At 41.5% G+C, this 22,614-nt stretch overlaps 2 protein-coding genes across 12 annotated transcripts in view; one reads left to right on the top strand and one right to left on the bottom strand.

Moving 5' to 3' along the window:
• Positions 1-11,404, top strand: part of PPFIBP2 (PPFIA binding protein 2) — a 107,024-nt gene extending 95,620 nt beyond the window's left edge. For 6 of the 9 annotated variants that reach the window (XM_030482517.1, XM_030482520.1, XM_030482519.1 and 3 more), the window contains 9 exons: positions 1,039-1,177; positions 1,812-1,940; positions 2,489-2,639; positions 2,821-2,932; positions 3,387-3,475; positions 4,073-4,195; positions 4,872-5,000; positions 5,853-6,041; positions 6,459-7,232. In XM_030482517.1, the coding sequence (XP_030338377.1) occupies positions 1,039-1,177; positions 1,812-1,940; positions 2,489-2,639; positions 2,821-2,932; positions 3,387-3,475; positions 4,073-4,195; positions 4,872-5,000; positions 5,853-6,041; positions 6,459-6,647 (1,250 nt within the window). In that variant the 3' untranslated portion in view covers positions 6,648-7,232. Of the gene's footprint in view, positions 1-1,038; positions 1,178-1,811; positions 1,941-2,488; positions 2,640-2,820; positions 2,933-3,386; positions 3,476-4,072; positions 4,196-4,871; positions 5,001-5,852; positions 6,042-6,458; positions 8,317-8,965 lie in introns of those variants that run through there. The other 3 variants (XM_030482524.1, XM_030482516.1, XR_003990916.1) reach the window with 2 other exon arrangements.
• Positions 9,291-22,369, bottom strand: LOC115606509 (NADH-cytochrome b5 reductase 2). Of its 3 annotated transcripts, none has more exons than XM_032919875.1 (9): positions 22,334-22,369; positions 21,589-21,735; positions 20,791-20,863; positions 18,927-19,033; positions 17,754-17,883; positions 15,988-16,071; positions 15,388-15,473; positions 14,460-14,559; positions 9,291-12,732 (listed from the first exon to the last, which is right to left on the bottom strand). In XM_032919875.1, the coding sequence occupies exons 1-9, from the start codon at positions 22,352-22,354 to the stop codon at positions 12,560-12,562; spliced, it is 921 nt and encodes a 306-aa protein (XP_032775766.1). In that variant the 5' UTR covers positions 22,355-22,369; the 3' UTR covers positions 9,291-12,559. The 3 variants fall into 3 exon arrangements, with proteins under 3 accessions (XP_032775766.1, XP_030338392.1, XP_030338393.1); XM_030482532.1 differs by lacking the exon at positions 22,334-22,369 and adding an exon at positions 21,820-21,949; XM_030482533.2 differs by lacking the exon at positions 22,334-22,369 and adding an exon at positions 21,820-21,865 and having other exon boundaries at positions 21,491-21,735.
• Between the last annotated feature and the right edge of the window lie 245 nt (positions 22,370-22,614).

Raw genomic sequence — 22,614 nt, 5'->3', positions numbered from 1 at the left:
GCAGGTTGGTTTGTTTCTTGCATGTGAAGTGAACCTTTAAACCTCTAATTCTATATTTCAGATGAATTTGATGTAATCTTAGACATTGCTTCATTTCAGACATTCTGCAGGTTTTGTGGAGCTCTGTAGGTCATGCTTAATGTGTTAAAATTGCCTAAGAATATTTCATAAAAACAACCCCACAAAACAACCAAACAACAGATACATGATCATCCCTATCTATTTAAGATGATCTGTACAGAATTACTGGTGCTTGTGCACACCGATGCATATTCACTTCTATGTCAAGCAGCATAACTGCTTCTTTTCTTTTTGTTTCTGCTTTTAATGCTTAGCTGACTTCTTTGCTCTTCTGTAACTTTATTTTGCTGGTGTTTTATATCTTCTTTGCTTCTTCATCTGGCTTTCTGCTTCTTGGGATGACTGAAGATCGCATCAGGAGTGTCAGTGCACCAGTGCTAGGTACTGTATCCGAACAAGATGCAACTTTAACGTGAATTTTGCTGCTTGCTATTTTCCTTTCCTTTCCCCCTCTCTTTCTCTATGGAATACTAACACCACATGGGCCATCCAGACTGAATTCCTGAAGTGCAGTGCTGAATGGAATTAAGAGCTTTTGCTGCATGGCAGTTGGATGGGATTTCTTTTAAGATACTTATTCCTGGTTTCATTCTGTTCTCACTGAAGTTGACAGAAAAAATCCTGCTGGTTTTGATGGAGGAGTTATGGTGTTAAGAATAGGCAAGGCAGGAGTCTGAAGAGCCTGCTTCAGTCTGAAGACCTTAAATGAATAAAAATGATGGATTTAGGTACAAATGACTGAAATAACAATACTGGTTTACACAGTATCTTACTACTTTCTGTTTGTATCACATGTACAGCTATTTTTTTCACCTTCTGAGCATGGGGGTTTTATACATGAACAGTTTTCTAGATATCTTTCCTTTTTTCTTATGTTCTGCATTTAAACATTAGTTCCGAGACAACAACTTCGTTAATAATCGGTATAAAATGTGACTATCGCTGTTCTTAACCCAGGAGACACAGAGAACGTGGATGGTACAGTGGTCTCAGATGACCTTTCGCCTCTTTCTTCGGGAATGGATTCAGGCCCACAATCTCCATTGTCTCCAGAAAACAGGAAGAGTCCAAAAGGGATCAAGAAAATTTGGGGAAAGTAAGGTCATTTTTAATTTTAGTTCCATGTGAAAGCATTTTGGCTGAGAATGAATCCAGCTGCAAGATCTACAGTAAGAATAAAGTAAGATTTAGGAACAGGAGAGAAAGCAGCTCTGTGATTGTACCAGTGTGTCTCTGTGTATATGTGGGTGTAGAATAATGGGTGGTAGGGTCCACAGTATCATGCTGTTGGAAGAAATAAGCTGTCATCTTAATGCTAATAATTTAGAATGCCACCAGTTTCATTAGCTATGAAAAACTAAATTATATTGTTTATTACAAAAAGCACTGGGCAAAAAATGAGAGAGTACAGAAGAAACAAATAGCAGGGGGACTGAGGGCTACAGTGTTCACTTTTCCTGCTTCAGGACAGCAGGCATTTACAGGTTTGGCCTGCAGAGTGGATCAGTAATTGCATTTGAAGGGTTGTGGCTGCTCTGCAGAGCTCTTTCCTTTCCTCAGAGTTAGGTCTAGACAGCATTTGCCTGAACTTCTGCAGCTACCATGTGAACTGGGTATTTGTGGTTTACAGGGAGATTAATACAGCTTCTAGTTGTCACTATAGTTGCCATACAAACAAATGTTCTCTATTGCAAGCTAATAGTACTGTTGTGGCACTCTTGTCTTGAAAGAATAAGAAGAACTCAGTCAGGTAACTTCCCTGCAGACGACCTGGGGTTGGCAGAGTTTCGAAGAGGTGGTCTCCGTGCAACAGCTGGGCCTCGGTTGTCCAGATCAAAGGAAACCAAAGGCCAGAAAAGGTAATGGTTCCTCTTTGCCTCTCACAGTGTATTATGGGGTATTGTTAAACGTGCTCAACAGCCAAACCCTCCTCTTGTGTAATACGTTTTTCCCAAAGTGCTTCATTACACAATTGGAAAGAATTTCTTTGGTAGAAAATGCATCTTGAGTTGTTCCCTGTCTGTGCTCCTTCAGCTTCAGGTTGCAGCACCAGCTGCTGTTGGAGTGTCAAAAAATACACCTTGTTAAAGAACAAGAAAACTAATTTATCATCATCTCCTGTGGGAATGTCTGTAAAGCGCTGAGGATTCCCTTTTCTCTCTTCTCAAATAGAAAATTACTGCCCTCCCTCCCCGCATCGTTCACAAGCTGAGGCTGTGCAGGCAGATTAACAGGACACTAGTACCACAGCACATGCTGTGAGACAGGCTGTTGGCTTTTAGTACTGCATAGGCCAAAGCACGCTAACACGCACGCTGCAGTGCTGCCTCTGACGTACGATGAGCTTTCTGACAATAACCATCATCCTGTTCTCTAAGATTTTCCAAACATTTCTTGTACTTTTCAGTGACTACAATGCTCCGTTTGCTCAGTGGAGCACTGAAAGAGTTTGTAACTGGCTTGAGGACTTTGGTCTTGGTCAGTACGTCATCTTTGCACGGCAGTGGGTGACTTCAGGCCATATGCTGTTGACTGCGACACCTCAGGACATGGAAAAGGTAATATTCTGTAACTGTTTCCCTCTAGCAGCCATACATATTGATTCTGTACAACCAGGCCTCTTCAAACAATTGGCAGTTCTACCTTTCTGAAATATGTAGTATCAACTGTTGTAGATACCTAATGAGATGAAAAGAGCCAGAAACAAAGCAAAATATTTGTTAATGGTTATTGTTGCAGGAAATGGGAATAAAGCATCCACTGCACAGGAAGAAATTAGTTTTGGCCATTAAATCAATAAATGCAAAACAAGATGAGAAGTCTGCACAGCTCGATCATATCTGGGTGACACGTAAGTGTTTGAACTGTCATGGAATGGTTTGGAAAGCAATTTCCCTCACTCCTACTGATGGGCTGCCCAGTATGTGTTTAAGTAGTTACCAGGCATCTTTTTAAGAGCACAAAGTTTTAACATGGTAGAATGAGAATTTATTGTTCTTGACATCCAAATATACAGCCCTACAGTATGATCTTCCAAGGGGAACTCCATCACTAGATTGCAGGGAAGTAAATGTGGCGGCTCAATCTGTCGCATGCTGTATGTAAAATATCACCGGGGTATTGTGCATGGAACTGGTTGGTAGGAATGGTTTCAGGCTTCTGGAAAGAGGCTGACCTTTGGAAAGGTGAATAGGTAGAAGGAGATACCTGAATGCCTCAGAAGAAGCCAGCCCAGACAGGAAGGGGAGAAGGGCTTTGTTCTCACTGATCTGAATTTGGGTACACCGTTGTTCCTCTATCTGCAGGATGGCTCGATGACATTGGTTTACCTCAGTACAAAGACCAGTTTCATGAAGCCAGAGTGGATGGGAGAATGTTGCAGTATTTAACTGTGGTAAGCTAAAATCCTTTTTCCTCAGTTTAACCAAATTTAACTTCAGAATGAGCAAAGAATTTTACAATTTTCCTTTGAGTGTGAGCAGTTAAAGAATTTTTTGCAAGACACAAATAGTGCCAGTAGTAACTCCTTTGCATTGTCTTGTGCATAATTACTACTCCTAAGGTACATAAGTTACAGGATATGTTACAGCTAACTTCCACGGTCTGTCTTTCAATGCCATGTAGCATACCATGATTAAAGGTAAAATGACCTATTTTACGTGCAGCTTCAGGAGTTCATTGTTCTCCTCACCAAGTCAGTTAGCAACAATATTAAATAAAGATAAGCAGCAAATCCAGTAACTGGTACAGCTCCAACCACATGAGCAGCAAACCATGCACTACACATAGCCACTGTGTTTTCCTACAGCTGGATAATTAAGTATTTGTTTTTGTTAACAGCTAAATTAGGCATTATTTTCATAGCACAGCTATCAGAAGTAAGCTTTGTCTTTACATAAAACTACATAGCAAGCTTAACATCTTTCTTCCTGGGGAAAGTACCTGTTTTGGTGTGTATTCTGTGCCACTTAAAGGGCTCTCCCCTTCACAGAATGACCTTCTCTTTCTGAAAGTCACCAGTCAGCTGCATCACCTGAGTATTAAATGTGCCATTCATGTGCTGCACATCAACGGTTTTAACCCCCACTGTCTACGCAGGAGACCAGTTGAGGAGGTAACAGTATGTTTAAATAAATTAAATTAAACAAGTACCTGATTCCAGCCAAAGGTGATAGACAGTCAGCGGTGTGCAATGATGCAGTAGAATCACCGCTACTAGGGAGTTGCGCCTGAAGCAGTAGTCATGCTGCTTTCCAGCTCTGGAATGTAACATGTACTCACCAAGAATAAAAATCTACTCAGGCCTTAAGTGCTTGAGCTACTTACTAGCTGATCTCATGCTCTTCCCTTGAGAAATCATTTGCTTAGAAGTTAATTCAACTTCTGAGATAATAATTTGAGATGTTTTTTCTTTGCCTTTCCTAATTTTTAACTCTCAAAGACTGTGAGGTTTTTGCCTTACCTGGTCAGCCTAACTTACTCATTTTGTATTAAAACCTGACAATAAGTCAGCATAACTTATTTATTTAGTATTAAAGCCTGACAATAATACTGTTCTCAAAATGCTCCCTTTTTTACACCTAGCATCTGTGGTCTCTACTGTTATGCTATACTTGATGCAATGTACGGGGTTTCACCTTGATCCAGAACAACACTTTAGAATCCAGGGAAAAAACACTGCTCTTTGAGGGAGAGAAGGAGCAATGGTTTTATCTGAACTGAGGGCACATGTTGTGAATGTGCAGTGACAATACTGGCTACAGTGTCATCATGACCTCTGGTTACTTCAACAGAGTAACGGTTCACCTTCTGAAGTTGTTCAGTGGTCCAACCACAGAGTGATGGAATGGCTCAGATCAGTCGACCTGGCAGAATACGCACCGAACCTTCGAGGAAGTGGAGTGCACGGTGCCCTGATTGTAAGACTTCCTCACGTTTGTTTTAATACAGTGGATGTGTTTTACTACACATCCACTGAAAACTGACAGACCATAACATAAAACATGTTTTGCCTGGTGTTTGTCCAGCTGGAGGAAACAGATATATCTGTGATACAACAGCATGATCAGGCCTTGTAAAGTGCCTATTTGTGTGACCCATGTATATCTTAATTCTATAAAGGAAAGCTAAAATAAAAAGGAACTGCTAAAACAGGTTTTATATTGAAAGCTGAGCTGTGCATGAGTGTTTAACAGCAGTACATTAAAAACCAAACCAACCAAACCCCAAACTGTACCATGGGAAAGGTACTTATTAATAAGGCATCATAAGAGATTTCTTGGAGTGGTTTTACTAGAATTCTGAGCCACAGCAAATGACTGTCCTGAACTCACAGCAGTGTTGCTGGCAGTCAGGAACGATGTTTTTTAATTCCAAATATTCAGAACTGTTTGCAGCTTAGTAAAGTCAGACTTCTGAAATACCCTAATTCTAGTGCTGTAGAATTTTTGCAAATATGAAATAGAAAAAAAAGTGCTAAGATTCAGTTTATACTCTGAGTAGAGCAGAAAATTCTGAAAACAAACTCATTCAATCCAAACAAATGGAAGGTTTGATGGTGAATATAAATACGATCAAGTTCTGCATCTCTTAGTGTCCACATTCACGTATTTCCCATTCAAGCCCTAGTGCGTATCAAATCACAAGTGAGTCATCAAAGGCCTAGTGTAGACAGCTCAGGAATGAGAAATTCCTCTGACAGGTATTGTAATGGCTTCTTATTGCAAATATTTAACCATGTAAAAACCCCTATTCTGCCAATTTTTTAACAGCTTCTTGAACCTCGCTTCAATGGTGACACGCTGGCGATGCTGCTGAATATTCCCCCTCAGAAGACACTGCTGCGGCGGCACCTGACGACCAATTTCAATGTATTAATTGGACCAGAGGCTCAACAAGAGAAGAGAGAAATAACGGAGTCCACAGCATACACACCTCTCACCACCACTGCCAAAGTCCGGGTATGTCCTGCTTTCAAAAGGGAGGTAGTTGGGAGTTTCAGACTTTCTCTCCCTGTCTTGTAGAGAAAATAAGGAACAAACATGAGCAGGGAGAGGTCAGCTCTAAAAGGAGTAGTGTTATGTTTTCCTTAATTCTAGATACTGAAGCATTAAATCAGCTCCTGAAATAATCACGCAATCCCATCGGTCTCATTTACCTTCCATCTTTTCTTAGAAGGAACACTATCAAAATGTACTTAATATAAACTATAACTCCTGCTTTGAAAACAAATTCATTTAATTTAGAATCTACTTACTTGAAGGACGAGGATATAGCAGTAAATCAAAAAGAAGAGGGTTTTGAATGTTTAAAGGGCAACCTTATTTTTCTTATTCAAAACTTACTGTGTAACTTAATGTGTTGTCTTCTTGTTTTAGCCAAGAAAACTTGGATTTTCACATTTTGGAAACTTAAGGAAAAAGAAATTTGATGAATCAACAGACTACATTTGTCCTATGGATACAAACCCAGGTGCTACAAATGGTTCTCAGAAAAACTACAGTGGATACAAAGGCCTTAGTCCTGTCACTGACAGGGAGCTGGATCAGGTGGGACAGACAGACTGATGCCATTCTCATCTCATCTCATCCTCTCCATGCATTCCAAAGCTTTGCAAATAACCAAATGTTAGCATGCAACAAAGTATTTGCTGCATCCGCATGAACTTACTTACTGAGAAAGTACTGGCTGTGGACACTAGAAAGAGTTCTATACTAAGAATGTCAGGTTAATTTTTTTAATCAATATCATATAAACTCATCCATCTTCAAGCCCTTTTTCAGGTACGTGACACCTTTACACTATGAAGATCGATGTATTTTGACAGTTCAGGTGGTGGTGGTGGCAGGAAACAAGACTTGTACTTCTAGCTTGCATAATCTCAATATGGCACACTACTTTTTTCATGATCTATCTTTATGGGTGGTTTTTAAATGTAATAAATTTATTTGGACTGATTTGTACAAAGCTATCAAGTTATATATTAAATGACAACTGGATTGTATATTTTTAAAAGACATTAATCAAAGAATCCAACTGAATTTTTCTTCCATTATGTACAGTGGGGAGTAGTTTTGCTTAGAAGGGTGTATGTGAAAACAATGCATCAGTAATGAACAAGATTATTAATAAACCAATACTGAAATAATTCACTTTTGTTATGTAGTAGTGAACTTGTGCATGAAACTCTCCAGACATCACACAGACTAATGAGGAAGACTAAAACCCATCAAATTTTATTCAACTTTGCTGTTGTGTAAAGGGATGCAAACCCTGAAAAACGGAGCTCCTGGAGCCTTGTGTGAACTTCAGCAACACACAAGAGCCAGACAGAGGCAGCTGGGGTGAACTGCCCTATCTCCACTGGTGCCTGACGTGAGATAAAATCATTTTAAGCGTGATAAGAGAATGGTCACAAAATTGAAAAGACTAACTGTGAAGGTAACTTTTCATATGCATGGTTTACTGCATCTAACATCTCATCATTGGTGTTCACTACCTAACCATTGTCTTTTTCCATGTTAATTGAAAGTTTTACTTTCGTAAATGAAGTACCGTTCCGCAGCAGGGTCAGTAGTGAATCCTGACTGTAACTGAGCATGGATGTGCGCCTGCATAGCGAAGAGTTGCAAGTGACTGCAGTAACTTTGAGCCAAGAGCTTACACTAAGCACTTGTTCAGGCAGTACCAAAATCCTGGATTTTCCTCTAGGAGCATGGTCTTTCAATTAAGTGTGACTTCTGAGGATGCACTCATGCAGGGAAATCTCAGTGCCCTAGAACTGATAATCTTTTATCTAAGTGTAGGTGGGACTGTATCATGAAGGACTCTTGCTTCTTGCCTGTCAAAGATGACTACCAGAAGTATAAGAAGTGTTACACCATCAGGAAAATATTACTCTCTATTGTCTAAGTTAAACTTTTTCTTTCCTTCTGTGAATTACAGCTCAAGTTTCATGGAATCAGTCTTTCTTAACCAGGATTCACTCTTCCAACAGTTAAATGTGTTTCACATACCTTTTAGCATGGAGGCTTTTCCATGAACGTGCAGAAATTGGAACTTTTAAACTCACAACTTCACTTGTCCAAGCACAGATACCTCCCAAAGATGCACATAGAGTGAATCAAATTGCACATACTGATTTGAACTCATTCCTGAATACTTTTACAGATGGAACATTCAGAAGGAACAGTAATGCAAATAGGGGCTCTTTCTCAAGGCATAAGCCATCTTACGGTATGTACTAATTCCATTCTTGTTTTAAAGTAACAAATGTATTCTGCTGGAATTCAATGCAAGTTGGTCATTGCTCATGGTAGTTAAGAGTAAATTAACCTCTTACAGCCTGGTTGCACATTCACAGTCCAAACCCACACTGCTTTTAAATTCCACTAGAAATTAAGTTTCCTTTAAGCCTATTTTAAGTTTCCCTAAACTCCTCTATCCGTTAACTCTATGATACACATCCCCTTAAATGAAAACAATCCTTCAAAGGTTTTTTAAGTAAGCAACCACCATCCAGTGCCTCACTCACAGCAGAGAGGTACAGACTAGGAAATCTACGTGAGCTAAAACTCAATGAAAAACAAACAAAAACCAAACTACTACTAATTCCTGACTTAATTAATTAGCAGCTAATTAAAAGGTGGCCTGAAAGATATAATGAAGAATTATATAACATAGTGGAGTCATATGTGACACAAGATCGCTGTGAGAGTACCCTCAGGCAAACAATAGTGCATTTAAAGCCGCATTCAATAAATTCCTTTTAATTCGATGTGGCTCTAACCCCCTCTGTTGTGAATCTGATCTCACTGCAGTTGGATTTCTTTAACCATAGGCCTCTAGGTGAACATGCTTATTCGTTCATACCTTGTTTTTTCAGACGATGTTAAGCCAAGATGAAATGCTGAATGACAGCAGATTTTTAACACCTACCTTTGAAGACTGGAGATGATGTTTCAGCGTGACCAAGAACACCACCAATACCTCATGCCTGTCCAGAGGGGTGGGCCAGGAGAAGCTTGATGCTGTCCGCAGAAAAGCTTTATGCCTTTTCTGCCAATTAGGCTTACCACAGAGCATTTAATGCTGTCAATGTAGCAATGCAATACAGGTAACTCTCCTCCACACTCTCCTCCACATGATTTTCTTTATTGCGTAATGTGAAATAGGTGTTGAGAGAGAATACTCACAGCAGACTCTGGAAAGCTGAGGCTGGCACCACCCTTCTATTCAGTCGTCTTTTACATGGTATGTTTACATACTGTATATGAAAGATATTTTGTCATTTTTTATTTTTATAATCACTTGTAATGCAGGAATCATTAATACTCCGTTGTACCAGGTGGACTAATCAGAGCTACCTAGACATTCAGATGGATGCTGGTGAGTACTGGCTCACCAACTACTGCTGCAGTCCTGCCAGAGACTGTTTCCCATAAAAGGATTTTAATCTCTCACCCCTTTCATCAGCACATGTCCTGCCCTCTTTTTATCTAAGTAAGTAAGTGCAGTGTAGAAAAGGAGGAATAGAACATAATGGTATCCATCAAGGCCTTGCTTTTATCAGGATGATGACAAGATGACATGTTCACAAATCTTGACCTAACTGAAAAAGATGCTGAACAACTCCAGCAGGAAATGTAACTTTGAGGCTGCGAAACTGACGCACTCAAAAGCTGGTGCTTCATTTGACATGATGGTTTTTTAATAGTGCGATCTTTACATGTGCACTGAGATGGTCACTATCAAGGAGAAATCACAGCATCTAATTAATGTGAAACATAACTTTAAGAAAGGTGTTTAGGGTGAGTGCAACAGAATATCCAGCATGATCCATGGCCTGGTTTTACATGACAGGTCTTTAACCAGAACTACCGAATGGGCTCTGTCTGTACATTGATGTTTTGTCCACAATGGCTAGTATCGACACACGTGTGCAAGCATCAGGATGCTCATAAGCCTTCTGAACAGCCAAAATGGTTCAGACCAAGTTTTCTGAGCCCTAACACAGAACTGGCTCTCAGGAAGACAGGAATGGTAATAAACCTATTTCTTAATTAAATGTATGGCTGCAAACAGTCCTGAGGACTGGAGATGACAGTAGAAACACTTTTGTAATGTTTGCATGACAACTGGAGATGTTGTAAATGGTAGAACTGAAAGTGAACAGCACTCTTTTCATTCCAGCTATGTCTAGATTTTCATAGAATACTCTGTTTAGCAATAGGAGACAAACATTATTGCTTTGTAAAGTATAAAATGCCACTAAGGAGCATCAGGCAAGCACAATAATAAAATAAATAGTTGTTTCTTTAAAACAGCTGACAAAAGAGAGCTGTTGCTATTCTACTGAGCATTGTGAAAGAGGAAAACACAGCCTCTCATTACTTACTTGAGGGGCTGTTCACGGGTGAAGGTGTCTCCTTCACAGTAGCAGTTACTCGTGGCATCAGTTGACATGTGCCTTTCGTGTATTAATAAGGAATTAACAAGTTATCTTAGTTAACAGGGAAATGCCAGAAAAGAAATTGGCTCAATTGTGAAGACTTAGCAAGTATATGGGTGGTTTGCATTACTCTTTCTCCTGAAGGGTGTTGGTTTACATATTGATATAGCCCGAGGGTAGCCACAACACTCTCAGGTAAAGGCGAAATATCTGGTACTGTCCCAAGTATGCAGCAAGGGCTCTTCCAGAGCTGTCAGTGGCACTTTTAAAAAGTGACCTATTCTGCTCCTCACTCCCTGAGGCTCTCATGAGAGACCCTGCACACTACAGTCAGATTTTAGAAGCTAAACACGTGATTTTATTGTCCAAAATGGTGAAACCACAGCAAATTATTTTTCAATCATTTGAACAATGACATGATAATGGAAAATTCAAAGGAACGAGAAACCAGTCTACACATCAGCCAACTAAAAATGCTTAATAAAAGGAATTAAATGTACCAGTCCAGTACATCTCCCCTCTGGCAATGCAATCAACACTAGTGACCATGTGCTACGGGCATGTGAAATACTTTGCTGGGTTAATTAGCCAGCAGACTTATTACAGCACTACAGATAAACCAAGCTGCTCTAACAAAGGCAGCCCTAATATCACTGGGATATTCCAAGCAGATTTTCTGTTTTCTTTTGATGATATATTTATAACTGTGTGGTGTTGTGCTAACTTGGTTGTGAATAGTCAATCTACAAAGTTATTGGTATTCTTAAAATATGTAAGTATTCTAGTATTCTAGTAAGAAATCCTAACTAGCATAACACTGGCATAAATGCTTATTTTTTTGGCTGTTATGAATAAATGCTGAATGTTCCTCCATCTCTTGCTGACTGTGGAATGATTCTAATAAGTACATGTGTGATTGATCTCTTATCTGGGACAGAATCAACAGTGTGAAACCCTGTGTCTGTCTTTGCATTACTGCTACAAATGTAACTAACTGATAAAGGGTTTTGTACTTCAACTACTAGATTCCTTTTGTTTTGCTTTAGATTAATAAAAATATTGAGTAAACATATTCATTAGCACCTGAAATCAAAAGTCTCCCGGCTCAGAGATCTGTCAGACCCTAAAACAACTGTAGGATTAACTAATTCCTGGAAACGAACATGCAGTACAGTACTTCAGGCACTGAAGGCTAAGAATTAAATGCTATGTATGTGGTAAAAACACTAAGATGAGGCATTATCCAAGTATAAGATCACCTCAGCATAACTTACAATAGGAAGTAAGAAACCACGTCTTCTCGCAAGCAAAGGAGATTTCTGAAGCTGCCAAGAGCAAGCACTGCATGTAGGGAATAACATTCAAATTCTGTGTATGCAGCGCAGGACTTCTCTATGCATTTGGCAGTGATTTAGCTAAGGCTGTTGGAAGACAGCATTAAGTTATGTAATGTTCCCAAATAAATTCCACATTAGTAAGAATTTCTGTTACAATAATAAGCAATTTGCATGTTGCCCAAATTCTGTTCACTTTTTCAATAGCATAGTCCCTGGTATTTCAGTTTGTTAGTCTTGGGAAAGGGTGTAAAACAGCATGAAAAAAAACAAAGGGGAGGAAAAAAAAAAGACTGTTCTTTGTACTGTCCTCCCCAGGATTCCCTAAATTAATTACCTACAGAGCACAGTCAAACAATACGAGTCCTACTTCACAGCCCTCTCCCAAATTCCATACCCGTGTTAAGAAACAAGTGGTTTTATCTCTGTCCTACCTCTCCAATTACTCTAGTTTTGTTTCTCAGAATTAACATTTCATACTAACTTGAGAGGTTAGTCTAAGTTACTTCCACACAATTCAAGATGATCTCTCAACTTCTTAGTATTAAAACATGCAAAGGTAATTGTGAAGTTATAAACCACAGGAATTCTAACTTGTTAAAAAACACACACAGAAGTACTGCACAGTTACATACCAGTTATTCCTGTAGGAAAACACATAGTACTTAGGAAAAGGTATCAGGTGACATGAGTGTTAATAAGAAAATGTAGAGCTCTTGGGATAGCCAAGCTTGTCCAGATTGGGCTGACAAGCAAACTGAATCATGGGTGGTGGCCCACACAGGAGAACCAGTGTCTCGCTGCCAGGGGGAGGGAGGTGGCTTTGAATCATCTCTGCAGTGATGAAGCCAGAACTGTACTTCCAATCTGAAACAAAGAAATTAAACTGTTAATTTGAATCTCTGAACAGTCTGAAGCCTGTTAAACTGTGTCAGACTCACAAAGTAGCTGAAGAATCAGTGAAGTTAAGCCACTATCACTGCAAGCCAGAAGAGGGTTAAATCTCTCACTGAGCTCAAACCTAGTGGTCCCCTTCCACAGGAACAAGCACGTGGGTAAGAAGGATCTCATTCATAAGACATGGAAGTTGTGAATATATGATAGATTTAAAAGAAATTAGCAGGTAGGAGTAAACAGGAAGAGTAAATTTGCTTTTCCAGTGAAGAGAGGTCACCCAGGGGCAGTACAGGGAGACAGATTGAGACCTGTGCCATCCAACACATGAAAAAATACGAAAGTGGAAAAAAGATCGAGTGATGAGGTGACAAAGTTTGATGACGACAAAAGTTCTGCCGTGTAAAGGGCTAAGAGGAAAGAAATGCTAAATGATTATAAGCAGTAATATTATTGAATGCATCTGCCATTCAAAGTGAGCCAAGTAGGAAAAATAATCCTGCCTTCACATATAAAAATATGTGCTTTAAGATCATTTATCAGGAGAAAGATATTGGGGTTATGAAAACAGCAGCAGTCAAAAGGCATATAAAATGTTACGGAGTATCAGGAGAGGGAAAGTAAAAATCAAGTTTGCCTGCATCTTGATTGCCACTGTTCAGTTCTGAGCTGCTCTGCTTAAAGAGGGACATGGCAGAGCTGGAAAAGGTTGTGAGAAAAGGATGAGCAAAGGTACGTAATCACTGCTGCCTGCACTGCAGCAACTGTCAGTGTAGAAGAGATGGGGCACCAGACGCGATTGATCTGTAAAATCAGTAATGTGAGGACACTTGGTAGGCACCTATTCATACTCTCTTCCAACACATGAATTAGGAGACAAATGCAAACCAGAGGATGTCATTCTTTACACAAAAGCGCTAATCCTGTGGAACCACTAACAGACTGCAAAAAGCTCATGTCGGCTCCAAAGGAGACACGCTAAGTTCTTACAGGAGTAGTCCACTGAGGGTTACTGTATCTGTAGTTGGCTCAGAACTGAGAAATATTAAAGACTGGAAAAGTATCAAGGCCTTCTACTCATGGCTGTTGCTGACATCAGACACAGAACTTCAATCTGACTCAGTCTGGCTCTTACGTTTGTTAAATAAAAGCTCAGATCACTTACAACATCAGCAAACATGACTACCCAAGTTTCAGAGGAGATTCAGCAAATTCAGCCTCTCCCTCCATTTCCAATTCAGTGCTACACCAGCATACAGTTAATGCTTTTATCTATACACATGGCAGCTCTGTTTTACCAGAACCTAATCTAGAGCTGCTGCAAAACAAAGATGTGCCTGTACTATTTACAGGTATTAAGCACTTTAATGCCAACAAAATGCTAACATAACCTGATTGGAGAAACAGCACTGTAACTTTTACTGAAAAGTCTCCAAAATTGGCACATCCCAAAATACATCAAAAGATCCACAGAATAACATGTCTGATCCAAGAGGAGTTAATTTTATTTCACACTTTCTAAGGCCCACCTGGTTTAGATCACTATTCAAAAGAGGTGTTGTGGTAAGACTTCTTTCTGAGGGGCATCTTTGTCATTTAAAAGCGTAAGACAGGAGGACTCGGTATTATACTAATGGCTGCTTGAAAAGAAGTGTAACAGTGACCAGCATACACACTTCCAGTGTGTACCAACAGCTTACCTTGTGGAGGTCTGTCCAGTGTATACCAAAGTGTGAACTGATCGGGATGCCTCTTAGCAATGTCTTCTAGCTCAGCTCTCAGTAATATATCTTTTTCTGTCTGCAAAATGAGACTGCAGTTTAGGTCCAACCCATCTCGAGGTGCCCTCGAAGGGGAGCCCATGTGGCATTCAACAAGACACATGCAGTAATAACTCATTCAAACAAAAAACAAGTGGGTTTTTTTTTTTCCTCCTTACTCAATAGCTATTACTATTAAAGGTTTATGTAAATTCAGATTAAGAACAACAAACTATGAGACTTAAAGAACTGACTTAAAGATGGCAATTTTAACAACTTTTAAATCCAGGCTAAAATCACAATTAGCTGAATTTGCCTCTGACCCTGGCAAATGTGGCCCTGCACCAGCAGGTTTACTGCAGAAACAGACTAACCGAACAAAATCTTCCTTGAAATCACCAAAGGAGTAAAATGAGTAGAGAGATCAGGACCTGTTCACACTATTTATTCTCTAATATAGGAATTAGGGAGTATAAGTGAAACTATAAGGAGCCATCTTCAAAACAAAGAAAAGATGATCATGGGAACTATGACAGCACCACACAAGTATCTATAAAGGGTCTTACGGATCATTTTTTTATTCGGTTTCTCCTTAAATTGTTTTACTCCAAGACATTATATTAAGAGCTTAAATAATAACCATCTCCTGCTCCTCCCTATGCTGATAATTTTTAAATGTGCTATCTCAGATAATATTTTCTCATAAATGGTTGGGTGAAATTCACAAACCCAAGATCACTGGAAGAGCATGAAACATGCAAAGCAGAATTTTCTCCAGGGGTCAATGTCCATCACTTTAGAAAGCTCAGAGGCCAGCAAAGAACATAGGCCATTAAAGAAGGACAAACAGATGAGTCAGTACACTCGCCTGATTAGCAAAAAGAAGATAACATTTGGTGGAGTCCTTGGGATCACTTGTGATACGACGAATCAGCTGCAACATTGGAGTTATTCCTGTTAAAAAAAGAGTGGTTAAAAAAAGGGTACTTCTTTCTGTGGCTGCAGTTTCAGTATTAAAGCTGCCTTCCCTCTATCTTCAGCGGAGACTTAGTTTACACAGGGACAAATGCAGAGCCTGGGGATTTCTATTATTACAAATAGTTTAAAAAATCCTAACCAACCCACCCAAATCCACAATACTTCTATCCGAGGCTTTCCTTTTCAGCGTTCTCTATCACATACAGCCATTTTGCCTCCAACACATTCTCCTAAAACATTTTTTGTCATTGAGACGGAAGATCAGAGAGACAGTGACTTCTCTGAGGTCACACAGTAAATCAGGATTAAAACTCTGAAGTTTCTAGGTCCCAGGACTGAGTTAAAGCCACTGGAAAACCTCAGTATTGCCAGGAAAAGAAATACAAGTGTAAGTGCTCTGCTGCTGAAGTACCATGTTTGATACTTCTCACACATATCCATAAAGATATCTTTGCTCTCTAGACATTCCATAGGATGTGAGTAGTTTTACCTGTTCCTCCAGCTATCATCCCAAGATGTTTTGCAAACTTCTTCTCTGCTTCAGACTTCTTATGAGGCTTGATAAGAAAGGTACCTAGAAGAAATATTCAAAACCTATAGGTATATTAACTCCAAAACAAATATGGATACAAATTCCATGGGAATTAATTACTATAGACTAGCAATTAGGACAGATCTTTTGGAAATGCTGAATGGACTCACCACAGCAGTGAGCACAAAGAGTAAACGCCTCTTTGTCTCGATAAACTCCAATCTTTGAACAACTGATTTACTCCTTCCCTGCTACCCAACACCATTCATACTAAACTCGAGGATTCCCACACAGAATCATGGAATGGTTTGGGTTGGAAAGGACCTTAAAATCATCTAGTTCCAACCCCCCTGCCACGGGCAGGGATGCCTCACACCAGACCATGTTGCCCAAAGCCCCGCCCAACCTGGCCTTGAACACTGCCAGGGTTGGAGCATTCACCACCTCTCTAAGCAACCACCCTCACGGTAAAGAGCTTCTTCCTTAAACTGAACTTCCCGTTTAGGTTTAAACCCATTCCCCCTTGTTCTATCACTACAGACCCTGATGAAGAGTCCCACATCACTGCCTAGAACACAACCTGGCAACTGTGAATGTTGGTGGTAGCTAAAGGTAACCACAGTCCCTACTACAGAGAAACAGGTTTCTTAGGACATCTGCGTTATCCTCGCTTGCACCATGGATCTAGCCATTTGCATGTCCACGCTCAATGGAGTTGTAATTAAAACAGCATCAAGTAAGAACCCCTGCAAAGATTAGTATTTTATTTCTGTAATTCATTTCCAGTCACTGAGATCCCCGTGACACCGCAGTCAGCTGGGCGACTCCTTCTGCTATCCTGTGATGAGAAGACCTTGGCCATTTCTGCTGTACACCTGGGTACACCATTGCTATCACAGAATTGTAACTGAATTAATCTCCAAGGACCAAGCCAAGTGAAAAGCCCATGAAAAGCATTCTATACGAAAAGCATTGACATATTCCAGTCTTAAGAGATAAGTAACTAGTAAGAAGCTTTCCTAGCTACTACTTTTTATAGCAGCCAAAGCAGAGCAGAAAGGAATGTTTGCAAAACACGCATCACTCATTTCCTGAGGTATATAACAAATTCACCAGTATATTATTCATCATGAAAAGTCGCGACCCAGAGAAGCACTGAGCACCTATCCCCCTGAAGTAAGAGTTATGTGCACAGTCCCATTCAGCCAACATCGGTGCAAAATCTTTCACTTGCATCTTGAAAGAGGATTACTTCTCTGAACACATTTCCTCACAGTCAACAGGTTTAATCATGAGATGGAGCTGGCTCTCGGTCAGCAGGTTATTCAGTTACAACACTGAGACTCTCAGAAGGCGTTTTAGGCTACAGCCTCCCTTAGTTAAGAAGCATCTGGAACATCTCCCTCTATATGTATAGCTGAGGCATTATTTCCAGTGCAGCCTTCTCAGTAATATAATGCGATAGTGATTTCTTGAGATGATATGGTCCCAGGAGTGAGACAATAACCAGCTACTCCTCACACAAAGCAAACACAAAGTACTCCTTTCCCATCATATCAACTCTGATGGGCTTTGACCAAGACCAGGAAAGGTGGATTTTTGATTTTACACTTTAAAAAAGAAAAAAAAAATTTGCTACAAAGTTATCAAGTTTTATAAAACACCTCTGAAAACAACCACCACAACTTCCTCCATTTTGCTTTCCCACCTTCATGTCACAGTACCTGCCCCCTTATAGACAAGGAGCCCATTTGGCCCTCTGAAATCAATAATATCTCCAATCTTCATGTCATTGAGGTACTGGGACATCTTCCCACCTTCAGGAAACTTGGGATGCACATTTTTGTGGTAGACCTGTAAAAGCAATAATTTGCATGATATCACCCACTACCTTTCCTGCTGACAGTACTACAGACTGTAGAACACAAAATTGCAGGTCTGAAATTTAGCATCCAAGAAAGAAATTGAGAGACAATTCTTTGCTCCCAGTTACCTGTTGTGCCTTGCAACAGGAAGCAGCCAAAATAAGTAAAATGCTCTGTCAGACACATGTCCCCATGCTCTCTGCTAACAGCCAGGCTAACAGGAATAGTGGCAGCCAGATTACGTACTGGTGCCCTCACTTCACTATCTCTCCAGCAAGAACCTTATGCCACCACAATTTTGTAATCACTCCTGAAAATAGCAGCATTGCTGCATCTTTTCTTTTCAAGACTTTACCAGAGACTTCAGCCACATGATAACTTCTTCACCTTTTGAAGCACATAATAAGTATTAAGTAGCTAGTAACAATTCACCATACTTGAAGAACACAGCATGCAAAAAAAGCCCAGATTTTTGCCTAAGGACAAATTCTATGACAGAAAAGGATTAGAGAATCCAGGAGTCCTGGAATCAAACCATCCTGCATCCCCCAGCTTACACAATTTCCCTTGCTTCTGTATCCTATCATCTTATTCAACAAACACATTAGCAACAACTTCTGACACTTACAGAAATATAATTGCAATCTCTCTAGCATCACCAAAAACTGCAGTTCTTACTGATTTGTTTTCTACTTCCAGCTATTAGCAGTTAGTAGCAGCATAGGCATCTCGAGGGAGAGTGACTGCTATTCATGCATTGCCAGTTAAAAGATACTAGGCAGGTTCCTGCAGTACTGCCGACGAAGTGATTCCCTTCTCCATCTACCCTACCTCTGCTGTCCCTCAGTGACATACAGCAGATACACAGGATACAACTTACTAGTTGACGATAATGTGAAACGAGTTATCTGCTGTGCAGTCACTCTATTTGAAAGGCAATCAATCAAGATAAACTCTACACTTCCCTAAAATGAAGTCATTCCCTTTCTTCCAGTTAGCAATTTATCCAAGTTAAAGGAAACCAAAATTTACCTTTATAATTAAGTCAACATAACCTTTTGTCTCGTCACTGGAAACTGGGGTATAGGCTCGAATCACCAGATTACCGTCAATTTTTGCAGAAAGGTAAACATGTTGGCCTGGGGAGAAAGAATTACAATCTCACTATTTGTTTTACATTCCTGGAGGAAAAGACAAGAGAGAAAAGCAGGTATTGTAACCCATTAAACACAAGTAACGATGGAGAAAGTCTGTACCAAATAAATGCTGTATAAAATATCTAGTCTCTTTTTGCAGCAAAAGTTTCTGGAGTGCACGGTAACTGAGGAGAGCTGCTATGTTACAGAATCGAAGATAAGCCACAAGAAAAGTAGGAAATTTATGGTAAAATAGAGATATAGAAAGTTTGTTGCTCATTCTCAAGTGCTCTGTATTTTGGGTTCTGCTGTTCTCACATCTATTAGTGAAGTGGAAGTAAGGGTACACCCGCTCACACAGGCAAAGGAGTCAGTATTATGGTTTACTAGCAGCAGTCTCTCAGAGCAAACTTCCCAGAGATTCTGCACCAAGACATCAAGAACAAAGCCTTGGGCCATACTCCTTCTCCGTAACTCCCACCTCTGTAATGCTGCAGCTTCCACAGCACTGGCCGCTCCTGTCCACAGAGAGCTTTTTATCCAACCTAATGCTCCAAGAGGCAGACTCTAAAAGGCACCCTTTTAATCTGCTGATTAAAAGAACTGAAACTCCTTGCCAAGAGTGGTCTCCTCAACGAGACAGCACTGATCTAGAAAGGTGTATGGAAAAACAAAAGTAAGAACAGTGCTGGCAGAAAACACTTTTATTTTTAGCAAAATGATCCTGGTGAAAAAGCAGAAGGCGGGAATCTCCCAGAAAGTAATCTGGCACATACAGTTTCAGGATCTTACTCCTAAATTCTTAAGAATAAAGTCTGGATAAACACAAGCACTACAGGGCACTTCCCAATTTGTTTATCGTTTGTCTAGTGTGGACAGCTCAATTACACTTTCCCATACAAGCCAGATACGAATTTGGAGAAAGACTGCTGCCCTTGACAGGCAGGATGCAAGGCTGTGCTTACAGCATGGCATGGACAAACACTGACACCTGCCATAGATCACGGAAAACTGTGAAGCACAGTACAAACCAAACAGGACTATATCTGCCACATCTGCAGATCAGAAAGGCAGACTTTCCCCTGCACATACTACCATTAAGTCAAGGTCCAAGGTTCCATGCCACCAGTTTTGCAGGGTATGGGAAAGAAGACTGCCAATCCTAGTCTGAAATTAACTTTGTGCTACAGAAAGCAAGAGGAAGCTGTACGCATAGGTATGTAAACCAAAGGTAAGTGCACGCACAGAAAAGCTTCTGAGTATTTCAGCATGTTCTATGTAGAGTAGTTGTATTTTCCCCTTTGTTCTGCACAGAATAGTTACAAGCTTCCAGACAGTTGTTCTCAATCTCATTTATAAGTGCAACTATATTTGCCAAAAGCCTGAGGGCAGTAGCCAATAAACTGAGGGTACCAGATGGAAGTAGAATGCAAACAAGAAATAAGAAAAAACTTTGACAGATACCATTCTTGCTTATATCCTCACTGGTGATGAACTCCATCACACCCAGTTCAGTTTCACTGCTCTTGTTCTAAACTACACCACGAAATTTCACACAAGCAGAACAAAGAACACACAAAAGATCAGAAACACAATCCCTTGGGAAAACTGGCGTTTCTCTCTGACACAGCAGCATTCAGATGCAGCTTTTAACTCCTTGCTTTGCTGAGCCTTAATGTTCCAGTCAGAACTCCTAGTACAAGTACAGTTATAACTCCTAAACCCAAAAATATATGTATTGAAGTGTTTTCAGTACTTACCTACGGGTAAACCTAATTTATGATCTGGAGAAGGCAGCCCAAATCGGAATTTCTTGGTATCGTGACTGATTTCCTAAAAAGCCAAACACGTGAAATCAGAGTGAGATCAACATCACCACTGCTTTGAATGTCAGACTCTATTCAACATGATATGCTTTAAGTAAGCCTGTTCTTGGCTAGCAAGCAAGCCAAGTGCTAGGAAGGGAAGCAGAAATGGCTGTGGAAAATTAGGTTTAAACAGATTAGAAGTTTTAGAAGCGGCCTTTTCCTCTTTAATTCCGCGAGGAGTGTCTTCCTGTCTGCATAATCCCTGCAGAGTCTTTACATGAAAATCTGGAAACCCTCCATTGCCCAAGGCCAGCAAGTACATTTCATCATCTGCAGCCAAAGATCAGGCAAGTCACAGCGTGCCTCAACACCAGCTGTCAGGATTATCTCTTGCTGATGCACGCTGGGCAGAAATGAAGGGAGAAACACAGCTCCAAAGTAGGACTTGCATGTACAAAGACACGAGTCTACTCTCCTCTTGGAACAACTGTAACACAGTAGCGTTGGCACAAACGCTTTCCAGAAGCCTGCTCTGCCCATAGGAAACGCGGCAGAGGGGCAGCCCAAGCCACACCGCCCCTCAGACCCCTCGGCCGAGGCACCAACCTCCCCTCACACTGCCCCAAGCCCACGGACCGAGAGCCCCCCAGACCTCCGCCTGCCCCGGCCGACGGGCAGGGAAGGGGCTCAGCAGGACCCCCCTAGAGCCGGGCCGAGGGAGGGGTTCAGGCATTCGGCCGCTCCGGTCACCTCCTTCTCCACCAGCCGCAGCGGGTATTTAGCGAGCGGGTCCTGCAGGGTGACGAGGCCGCCGTCCCTCCGCCCCGTCCTTCTGAGCAGCAGCAGCAGCAGGGTGGATGCAGTTACCACGGCCACGGCGACCGCCACAGGGACACCCTGCGAGGAGAAGGGCAGGCGGTCAGGGGCGCAGCCCGCCGCAGCCGCACCCGGCCGCGGGCCGCATCCCTCCCGGCCCCTTACCGCCATCGCCTCCATGGCGGCCGCCCGCGCCACCCGGCGACCAGGCACCGCGCCACCTGCGCCCTCTGCCCGCCACCACGGCCCGCACCGCCCCGCGGCCAGGCCCGGCCCACCGAGCTCAGCTACCCCGCCCGTAGCTACAGCGCCTCCCGGCGGGGCAGGGCGGGCCGTGGGACCGGGGCCTCTCAGCACAGGACGGGAAAGGCCGGATCGAAACCGCGCTCCTCCCACAGCCCGCGCTGAAACGAGTTTCCCCAGTTTGTATTACCGTTTGAAGTGTAAAGCTAAGGCATGTTTAGAGATACCAGTGGTGTATCCCGCACGCAGACCTTGCTGACGGGAAGGACCGTGGGGCCCTCCTGGACAGCAGGCGCCGCTCCCCACAGTGGAAGCACACCTCCATGGGCCATTGCAAGCAACCAGGCCCGCTGTGCACAGAACAGCCACACAATCCTGTTACCCTGGGTGGACACTCGCTGGCTACAGTCCTTGTTCCTCCCGCGCCTTTTCCTACCTCAGTTCTCATTGTCTTCATGTTCAGCAACAGAAAACGGTGATGCAGGAATTCTGGTCCAGTCCCAGTTTGCTGCAGTCTGTCCTGTAAAACCGCAAAGTTCGAGTCTTATAGGCAGAAATGGCCTGCAACGTTATAATCTAACAATACAAGGTTCACAGGCGAAGATGGCATCTTTCATTTTCATCCACCCTCGAGCCTGCAAAAGGCACAATCCTAACAGAAGGTCGTTAAGGCTGCACCAACATTACAGGTAAAGACTGCATTACAGTGCCAGTGCA

Source organism: Strigops habroptila, chromosome 4, assembly GCF_004027225.2.
Source record: "Strigops habroptila isolate Jane chromosome 4, bStrHab1.2.pri, whole genome shotgun sequence".
Lineage (NCBI taxonomy): Eukaryota > Metazoa > Chordata > Aves > Psittaciformes > Psittacidae > Strigops > Strigops habroptila.
This window is presented reverse-complemented; position numbering and strand designations above follow the sequence as displayed.